The sequence below is a fragment of the Delphinus delphis genome, chromosome 11, assembly GCF_949987515.2.
Source record: "Delphinus delphis chromosome 11, mDelDel1.2, whole genome shotgun sequence".
NCBI lineage: Eukaryota > Metazoa > Chordata > Mammalia > Artiodactyla > Delphinidae > Delphinus > Delphinus delphis.
The window spans coordinates 41965311-41975706 of record NC_082693.1 but is presented as its reverse complement, the minus strand read 5'-3'; the positions used below and the strand labels follow the sequence as shown (position 1 = coordinate 41975706).

The 10396-nt window shown below is 55.0% G+C and overlaps 1 protein-coding gene across 1 annotated transcript; it reads right to left on the bottom strand.

The window, feature by feature from the left end:
* Nucleotides 1–1013: 1013 nt before the first annotated feature.
* On the bottom strand, nt 1014–4696 carry KRT18 (keratin 18). The gene is made up of 7 exons (XM_060024825.1): nt 4206–4696; nt 3337–3419; nt 2896–3052; nt 2179–2343; nt 1946–2071; nt 1541–1764; nt 1014–1200 (listed from the first exon to the last, which is right to left on the bottom strand). Exons 1-7 carry the CDS (start codon nt 4617–4619, stop codon nt 1080–1082), a joined length of 1290 nt encoding a protein of 429 aa, XP_059880808.1. The 5' UTR covers nt 4620–4696; the 3' UTR covers nt 1014–1079.
* Nucleotides 4697–10396: the final 5700 nt, after the last annotated feature.

Here is a 10396-nt window from a genome sequence, read left to right as displayed (position 1 = left end):
GGAGGATCCCATGTGCCACGGAGCAGCTGGGCCCGTGAACCATGGCCGCTGAGCCTGTGCGTCCGGAGCCTGTGCTTCGCAGCGGGAGAGGCCACAACAGTGAGAGGCCCGCGTACCGCAAATAAATAAATAAATAAATAAATAAAATGTCTATATAATGTAAAAAAAAATGAGATAATACCTACTCCATCAGGATGATCATGAGCATTACATGAAATAACCTGGCCAAGGACCAAGTAAGAAGCAAACTTTCAATGCATAGTAGCAATTAACAGGATAATAATTATTACTGCAATTATTTACAAGAAAACCACTTACACACACACACACACACACACACACACACACACACACACACACACACAAGCACAGAACTGGAAGTGTTCATTATTACCCAATTGGGTGGTTACTGAAGGGGACCACTTACTTAGATGGGAACCACTGGTGTAGACTAGTCCTTCACCTGCCATGATTGCATTTACTCCAATTCTAGCCAGACCTCTAGGACTCTTAAAAATCATATCCCATTCTCAATTAAGTGAATGAGCAGAGCATAGGGGACCACTGATTTGGGGCTGAGTGTAGGAAGGGTGTGTGGGGAGAAGCAGTGGGCCGTGGGTCGTGGATGCAGGGTGACAGGGATGGGGAGGGCCAGTTGTGCTCTGGTCTCGCCTCTTCCCCTTTCCTTTGCCCTCTGTCCTTGGCTCCACTTCCCTCTCAGGCTCAGATTTCTACTAAGGAGCACCTGTCAGGTGGGGGGCTTTATGATCAGTTTTCTTTAAGGTTAAGATTCACAATTCTATTGTAATTTTCCCCACTGCCATTGGCCCATCCTATCTACTGGCTCCCTTCTTTTTCTCTGAGAAGGTGACCAGACCCTTCTTCTGCCCACTCCCCAACCCGTATGAAACCTCTGGGCTCAGAGGCAATTTCTGCCTGATCAGAGGGATAGGACTATGGAGTCAGGGCATTCGTACGCTCGCAGTAGGAAATGAGCCACGGAAGACACAAAGTGATGTGCAGTAATGTCTCAACTTTTATTGGCCTCTTGCTCCCCAGGGCACCCTGCTTCTGCTGACTCAATGCCTCAGAACTTTGGTGTCTGAGGTCTCAGACACCACTTTGCCGTCCACGAACTTCAGGGTGGTGGTCTTCTGGATGGTTTGCATGGAGTTGCAGCTGTCCACGGCGTCAGCAAGACTAACAGAAGACAAAGCCCCAGTTATAAACAGCACCGCAGAGAAAAGAGAAACAAGGAAAGTGGAGAAAAGAAGGCTCCCGATCCCCGCCTGCATGTCCCAGTGCCCCTTCACTGCTTCCTCCATAAAACGAAAACTGAAGGCCAAATTCCACCTGTGCTCCAAGAACGGCTAGGAGCAATATTTAGTCTATTCTCTTCTCGGGGCACGCGCAGAGCACCGGCGCAGTGCTCAGTGGGTACCAATGAACAGGCACATGGGGGGTTTACAAAAGCTCAGGCTTTGGGGAGAAGTGGTAGCTTGACCCCAGCTTATACAGGTAGGAGGAGAGCCCCACTCACCTGAAGTCCTCCCCATCTTCCAGGAGGCGGCGGTAGGTGTTGATCTCAGCCTCTAGCTTGACCTTGATGTTCAGCAGGGCCTCGTACTCCTGGGTCTGGCGTTGCCCCTCCGCCCGGGTCTCGGCCAGCTCCGACTCCAGGTGCAGGAGGACACCATTGAGCTGCTCCATCTGCATGGCATAGCGGGCCTCCACTTCCCTCAGGCTGTTCTCCAGGCTGGCCTTCTGCAGGGGCATAGGGAGAGGGTCGGGTGAGACAGGGTGGAGGGAGAGTCTCTGCAGCTTTCAGCCCTCTTTGAAACTTTGAGTGCCTACTGTTTGCCAGGTACTAGGGTAGTGAGTAGAAGCGGTGGGAAATACAGAGAGAAACAACTCTTTCTGAGCGAAAGGCATTGAGGGCTCTCACCAGATTTCTCATGGAGTCCAGGTCGATCTCCAGGGACTGGAGAGTGCGTCTCAGTTCCGTGAGTGTCATCTCAGCAGCTCCTATCTCAGCGGTCTTCGAGGTGACCACTGTGGTGCTCTCCTCAATCTGCGGGGGGGATATAGTCCTCAGGTCCCTCCTTCTCTGTCGGCCTCCCTCCCGCACCCTCGTGCCTCTTGTGCTTAGCCTGGCATCCATCCCTCTCCCTCGTGTACCTGCTGGGACCAGTACTTGTCCAGCTCCTCTCGGTTCTTCTGAGCCAGCTCGTCATACTGGGCCCGGATGTCTGCCATGATCTTGCCGAGGTCCTGAGCTTTGGGGGCATCCAACTCCACGGTCAACCCAGAGTTGGCAATCTGGTTTTGTAGACCCTTTACTTCCTAAAGGAGAAAGGGACAAAAGTGAGGAGGTGCTCAGGGTCAGAGCTCCAGGAAGCCTCTTCACCTGTGACTGCCTCTTCCAGGAAGCCTACGGGATCAGTTGGAGAACAGAACAGGGGAATCTCTTGACTTTGCTCTCTGGGCGTTGCCAGTTCTGCGCCTTCTACTCCAGATGGCTAAAATGCCAGCTGTCAACGCCATGCTTGTCACTCACAGGTGGTGGTTTCTCTCTCCTCCCTTCACCCTGTCCCTCCATCTACAAACCTGCTCCTTGTACCTTCCTCCCTCACCTCCTCCATCAGGTCTCACTTCTGCTGCTAGCTGTTTCCACTGTGGTCCTCATCTCATCCTCTCACCCATGGCCTTTTGACCTCATCACACTCTAATTCAGGCGACCCACCGAGCGTGGCAACATTCTGATGAAGAAGCACTCAGGCTGGTAGTTCTAAACTCCCCTGCAAGGCGGCTTGCAGGCGGCCTGCTCCGTCTAGTCCCCGGCCCAGACTCATCTTGGTCCCTTGGTTCCTGGCTTGGCCAGGGTCCCCTGCTTGCCTCCTCGTGGTTCTTCTTCATGAACAGCAGCTCCTCCTTGAGAGCCTCGATCTCAGTCTCCAGCTGCAGCCGGGTGACATTGGTGTCATCAATGACCTTGCGGAGCCCGTGGATGTCATTCTCCACAGACTGGCGCATGGCCAGCTCTGTCTCATACCTGTGGGAGCAGAGGTGATTGGAAGGGCCCTGTCTCTGATCCTGAACCTTCTCAACCCATGCCACCTACTAAGAGCAGCCCCATGCCCACTGCAAACCAGCCACCTGATTCACAAATCAGGCAGTAATCCTCTGAGCACTGTTCCTGGCACTTGGGGGACAGTGTTCTTACACTGGGTTACGTGAAGAATAAACTGATGGAGCCTCACTCTCATCCACCCAGCTCTACCCACAGCTGAACAAGATCCCCCTAACGGACCCCAGCTTCCTAGCCCCCAGCCTTACTTGACTCTGAAGTCATCAGCAGCAAGACGGGCATTATCGATCTGCAGAACGATGCGGGCATTGTCCACAGAACTTGCAAAAATCTGGGGGGATTGTAGAGAGAGGTCGCTCCATGAATGGGAAGTCAGTGATGGGGTGGGCTGAGTGTGTGGAGGGTGTCATGTGTCTCAGCGAAAAGCCCTTCCTAGTCCTTGGAATAACCAGAGGCTTTCCTTGTATACCTATCCCCTTCTACCTGTGCCCCCTCACACTGTTCCCTCCTTTCCTGGAGTCTCAAATCCCAGCGTTCCCAGTCTCCTGCTGCCCTTCCTTCTAGGCCTCTGCTGGCTGGCCAGCCCGGAAGTGAGCAGTTGCTAAACCGCCCTCTCCCTGGCCCTCTCCCAGCATTTTTCCTAGTGCACCTGCTCCGCATACCCCCGCCCCACCTGTGGGCCTCCTCTTTACTCCCAGATGACTCAGCCTTATAGCCACATCTGCTTAACCCCTCCAATTGTCCCCTCTCCACCAGAAGCCAGAGTGTCTGGGCCCTCTTTATTGAGCCTTGTTTCACTTCCCTCTATGCTGTCCACTCCTCTGCGAAGCTCCCCCCTCCTCTTCCCACTCTGTCCTGGGGAAGGGCGCCCTCCTGTGCCCATACACCACCCTTGGGGTCCCTGTGACCAGGGGCGATGTCTATGGAAATTAGGGGCATTCCTAACCTTCTGCGGGTGGAGTTGGGGGCGGGGTGGGAGATAGACAAGGGGAAGGAGTGCGTGCACCCCACCCTACTAAAATTCCTATCCTTGGGGGAGGGAGAGGAAGAGGGGAGTGGATAACTGGAGGGTCAAACGTGGCTGGGAGTTGGGGCTGCTCCCTCCATGCCCCCTTACCTGAAGCCTCAGGTCCTCGATGGTCTTCAAGTAGTGCCCCCAGTCTCTGACCTGGGGTCCCTTCTTCTCCAGGTGTTCCCGGATTTTGCTCTCCAGTCTCCTATTATCGGCCTCCAGGCTCCTCACATTCTCCAGGTAGGAGGCCAGGCGGTCATTCAGGTCTTGCATGGTCTCCTTCTCGCCCTGGATGCCCCCTACACCTACCAGACCCCCGGTCATCCCGGCGCCCAGGTTCCCGGACCCCCAGCCGCCCCGGACGCTGGTGGAGCGGGACACGGAGATCCGGGAGCCCGAGCCCCCGGCGCCTGCATAGACGCTGGCAGCGCTGCTGACCGGTCGGACCCCGTGGCCAGGTGACTGCGCGGAGCCCAGGGACCGGTAGCTGGAGAAGGTGGACTGGGCGCTGAAGCTCATGTTTGTTCCGCGAGGAAAGAGCGAGGCCAGGACTCAGGTGCTGGGCCGGGGAGAGTGTGAGGTCCGCAACTCAAGTTATAGCTCTCAGGGAGGGGGTGGGTGGGAACCCGCCCCCCGACAGGCCCCGCCTCCGCCACCAGAGTCGCCGCGGAAGCGCGGAAGCCTGCGCCACAGGTGGACCGCGGGGACTCCGCGCCTCAGGTTCCTGACCCTCTCCAGCCTTTCCCCGCCCCCTCAGCACCGTCCTGCTAAGGTCACCCTCCAGCCCCCAGGGTGGCGGTGAGTGAGTGGGGCCGGGACAGCCGTGGGCAGCAGGTGAAGTTGGCTCTGGCAGCTGGGACTTCAGGGCAGGAAATGACGTCATGGTACCCCCCCCCCCAGGTAGGGGAGGTACAGGCCTGGTTGAGAATTTGGGGGATGAGTGTTGGGGTCGGGTGTGAGTCTCCGTCGTTGTCCTCAGCTGCAGCCCAAGTTCCCACCTGCAGCGGGCATCTTGGGGAATCTCGGAACCCTAGGAGTCCTGGGGAAGAAAAGTTGGGGGCTGGAGAAGAGGAAGAGAAACGCGATTCTGAGCCTTAAGTCTGCTGGTTTACACTCGACCGCCCCACACACTTGGTTCCCAATCGTGACCTCCTGCACTTGTTCCCTAGCACACACTCAGCCCCTATCCTATGCACGTGTATCGTCAATTACCCACAGAAACGCTTACTCACCAATTACGTTCACTCTGAACCTTCCCACTCCCTCCCCATCCCTCAGCCCACTGCCGCTGAGGCCTGGCCTTCCTCGAGCACTCTGTGGTTTGAACAGGAGTCCTCACCTCGACACACCTGCGTATCAGCCTCACCCACACCCTGGGTAAACAAATATTTCTGAGCACTTACAGTTCGACAAATATTGGTTGGGCACCTACTGTGCATCAGGCCCTGTTCTAGTTGCTGGGAGAGCAGCAGTGGAAAGAGACCAATAATCCCTCATGGAGACTGTCATGTGTCCCATTTGTTATGGGGCCTGAGAGGACAGACATGCACACCTCCAAACATTCTGGCTGAGACTCAGCACTGGTGGCCAGCCCTTTCTCCCTCCTTACTAGGACTGTTCGACAGGCCCCCTCCTTCCCCTGCCTCTCCTCCAAAGGCTCTCTGGATCCCAAGCCTGTCCCCAGGGGCTGCCTCCTCCAGGAAGCTTATGTCAGGATATGGGTGAGAAGGATGGACGTAGGGAAGTTCCCCCTGCTCCCTTCACCCCTGAAGCTGGATGGTGACCCTCTGCTGAATGAGCTGGAGGAATCCTGAGGTACTGGGCGTTCAAGTCTGTTGCCACCAGCAGCTCATTTGTCTGGCAGGGCCTGGCATTACACACCTGTCTGTGCTCTTTGCTCTGGGGAGGATCTATCGATTCTTATCGAGCTGCCATCTGAACTGAAGAGGTGAAGGCAGATGGGAGAGGAGGAATGGGAAGAGGAGGGGCCACAGGAGTAGCTAGGTCAACGGACCAGACAGAGGGGAGGCACTGCTCAGATGAGGGGCTTGGCCCTGGATCATCCCAGGCCTGGCACCTTCTGGTGAGGAAAGCCCCTCAGCACCCAAAGGGAGCTGGCTAGGAGCAGGTCAGGGTGGGAGCTGGCCAGGGGAGGGTCAGGGCCTGCTGAAGGTCAAAAGGCAAATGGGATGCAAATTAGCATACAAATGAATGCCCACTAGTTTTGCATGGAGGATTTCTGGGAGCTTAGAAGTGCCCGTCAGTCAAAGGGGTTTCTCCTGCTTTCACCTTCACATTCCCCCATGAAGTTCCAGGATTGTCATGTTGTGCAGAATTGCACAATAAGGTGTAGAGGTTACAGATGTGATGTATTGCCTTTGCTGGTTTTGCTAAACTTGAAGTCAGACAATCTGTGGGCTTTGCCAGCTGTGTGACCTTGGGGAAGTCACTTAATTCTGCATTTCAGTTTCTTCACTGGTAAAAGGAGAAGAAAGCCTGTCCAGTCTATCTCCTTGGGTGGTAATTGATATGAATGTTAATTATTACTCATTTATTCACTGAACAAGTGCTAATTACTTACTGGGGAGTAAATCTCCAGGAGGGCAGCTGTGAGGGGGTCAGTGTAATTGTAAAGATGTCTGCATGATACAAGGACTCTTTCTAAGTCACTTAACACCCCTAGGGGACTTTGAATTCCAACAGGGATCAGGCCCAGATCTAAGGATTCTTATCTAAACTCCTTTCCAGGTCTTTCTCTGACTCCTGCCCCACTCCAACTGCTTGGGACATTTTGGGGCCTGGGGAGGGAGGCACTGTCTGGGACTGGAGGAGGAGAGCTGCCAGCCAGGTCTTATCTCCCATAGCTGATGTTAGTGGCCACATTCCTGACCTCTTGCAGCACCGGGGCAAATACAGACCTCAGGTTTCCAGCACCAGCTGCCCTTTTCCACCACATCCAGATTCCTCTGTGATTCAGGGCCTTTTCACTCTTCTGAGAGCCTCTGGGAGAGCTGGGGAGGGGGTGTGAGGGGGGAGTTTCGGGCCCCCAGGTTCCCAGCACTGGGGCTCTGGGGTGGTGGTGGGATGGGCGATGGTGAGGCCGGTCCCTGGAGTAGGAGGAACAGGAAGGGTCCCGGTGAGAGGCCGGAACAAAGACAGATGAGAAGGCGAGTGGAGTAAAGGAGCTCAGCAGAGGGGGGTCCTGAAGGAGGGGAAATGGTCCCCCACCCCCATCCTGCCCTGTGTTCCGGTGTCCTGCTGAGGGGGAGCTGGGAACCTGAGAGACAGGTTTAACTACTGAGTAAACTCCGAGATGACCCTGATAAGAGGGGGCGGGTCAGCTCTTTCCTCCCCCTTCCCTACGCTCTCCCTTGGAGAGCTGGAGCCACAGCCCTGGGAGAACTAGATAGTGGGGAGATTAAGGGATTGGGGGATCATGGGGGCCTGGAGCCCTTTAGGCTTTGCTTTATCATTTAGTCTGTAAATTTTGTACCCAACCCTGAGGAGGGGGGTGTTTAGAATAGCAACTGAAGTGTGACGGTTGGGGTCTATAGACCAGACAGCAGGGGGCGGGGGAGGGCGGGGGCGGGAGTCGGATTCTCACCATCATCTCCAAGGACTGAAGGATTGAGAACGACTCCGGAAAGGGCCTTCCAAAGGTGTGAGTGTCTTGGGGGCAGTGAGAGGTCTTTTTAGTGGGAACAGTAGGGGGCAGCAAGGCGGGTGAGAGGTTGGCCTGGGAGGCTCCCCTCAGCTCCCCTCAGTGCAGGGCCCAGCGTGCCAGCGGACCTCCCACAGGAGGACCCCAAGGGCTACTGAATTAGGGGCAGAGCCTCCGAGGAAGAGAACACACAGAGGGAGGAAAGGGGCGAGACCCAAGGGAAAGGAGTCTGGGTTCTGGGTGGGAATTCCTCTTGCTCAGCCCTGAGTCTGGCAGGTAGCGGGAGCTCCATAAATGATTTTGATTTAAACAATTAATGAAAAGGGGGGCCGAGGAGTGTGGTTAGGTAGGCTGTGGAGGCAGGTGGGATGATGGGGGTGGCAGCTGGGTTGGGAGCGAGGCCCAGTCTGAATCCCTCAAGACTTTTGGGAATGTCCCTGGGAGTGTCCCTGCCCCATTTGGAGAACCTGGACCTGCCTGTCTAGTGTAGACTGGGGGAGGGGTTCTGGGGCCAGGCCCTTTCCCCCAGGGTTGGGAAGGTCAAAGAATGCTCTGGTACTTTTATACCATTGCTTCAGCTGGGCTTGTATCCTGGGTTATTTTCCAGGGATAAAGGAAGGAAAGATCATGAAGAACACGTAGCTGCCCAGGAATCTCCAGCGATAAAGCTCAGAGAGGGTTCCAGGAAATCTGGCCCTTCCAGAGTCCCCTCAGCTCCCTGGGGTCCCCTGCAGTCTCCTCTGGCAAAGCCAGCTCTCACCCACCAGGCGTGGCCTCTCCTATTCTTATGACCCCTTCCCCTTCCCCCGTCTGACCCTGGTACTCCTGGTCCCTCCTCTGGTACAGCCCCGTTACCTCAATGCCATCCCCCAGCCCATCACCTCTTTCCAATCTGCCAAGAGGTGTGTGGCGCACAGGGATGAGTGTGGCACTTGGTGTCAAAAGACCTGGGTTCAAGGTTCCACTGCTGGCTGGGTGACCTTGGGCAAATTTACTTGCCTTGGTCTCCTCAGCTGTAGAATAAGGATAATAGTTACATCTACTCCGAGAGCTTTCATGAGAACCAAATGAGACAATCTGCCTGGAAGGGCTTTGACAGCTGAAGAAGTCAGTTCATTTCCTCTCTTGTCTGGTTTGCCCCCATCTACTCTTTGCCTTCCCAGGTCCCTTATTTTGCTCTCACTACCCTCTAGCCTTCTGCTCCCTCCTCATCACTATTTCTTTACTTTCAATTTGGGCACAGGGCAGGGGCAGCTAAAACTGAGTCTATGGAAAAGGGGGCGAAATGCAAAAGTAGAGTGGCTGAAAACCCGTCTCAAAATCATCCCATCAATGGCCACGTCTCTACCAGTCCCTCTCCTTTTGGCTTTGAACTCGGCAGATCTACTAGCAATGTCTGGGGAAACTGTCCTGTGAGCAGCTAGACAGGCAAGGCTACAGCTCGAGAGAGGCATGAGGTATGGAATGCAGCTTGTGGAGCCAAGGCTAGCCCTCAGGGCCTTGGCAAAAACTGGACAAAGTCAGCCTCCTCCTTGTCTCCTTGGCCTGTGCACTGACCGACCTGCACAGGCAGATGCGGTAGCCCTGTCTGGAGCCATCCCCCTAGAGGATCTGGGGGAAAGCCTGGTGTGGATGAGATGGCCTAAGGAAAAAGATCAGACAAAAAACGTGGGCAGAATCTGCATAGAGGGACCCAAGGCAAGAAGAGGAGGAAGAGACAGAGGGAAAAGAGAGGAGAGAGGAGAGGAGGTCCAGACTCCTGCCAGCTCCCAAAAGAGACCAGGAGAGAGGGCTGTCATGAAAGCCAAGGAGAAAAAGTTTCAAGGAGGGGCAGATGCGCACAGAGATCAAGGAGGCTGTGGAGAAGCAGAGCACTTCCAGTAAAGTGATGGAGACCAAAGCCAGATGCTGGAAGGCCAAGGAGTCAGTGGTTAGCGCTAAGTGGAAGCAGAACGTAAACTTTTCTTTTACGAAGTTTGGGGGAATGCCCTCGCAGTCCAGTGGTTAGCACTCTGTGCCCTCACGGCTGAGGGTTCGGGTTCAGTCCTTGTGGTCCAGTGGTTAGGACTCCATGCTTCCACTGCTGGGAGCATGGGTTCGATCCCCGGTCGGGGAACTAACATCCTGAAAGCCGCATGGTATGGCGAAGAAAAAAAATTAAAAATTAAAAAAAAAGGTTTGTCAGGGAAGGAAAGGAGAAAATGGGGTGATACCCTGTTGTAGGGAGCAAGGTTGATGGAAGGTGTCCTCAGGATGATACTGTTTAGCCAGGCGGATCAGTGATTAAACAAGCAATGACCACGGAGTGAGGTTGGTGCTGGGCCAGGGCAAGTCCAGGGCCCAATGGAAGCCCATAGCAGCAACTTCTAACCCAGCCTAAGAGCCTAGGGGAAGTGACATTTCAGCGGAAACCTGAAGAGTGCTAGTACTAGTAGGTGGCAGACCTGGGATTTGTCATACGTAACCTCTACATGCTTCTGCCTCTCTACCAATGGGAAGAGCAGGACAGAGGCAGAAGGAGCCTGCGGCACGCGTGATGAGGTAACATGGTCTACCCGTGGTGCAGGAGGCTACGTGAATGGTTCTGAGGTGCCAGTGAAGGTCACACAGCATGGCTCCATGATGAGACCAACCA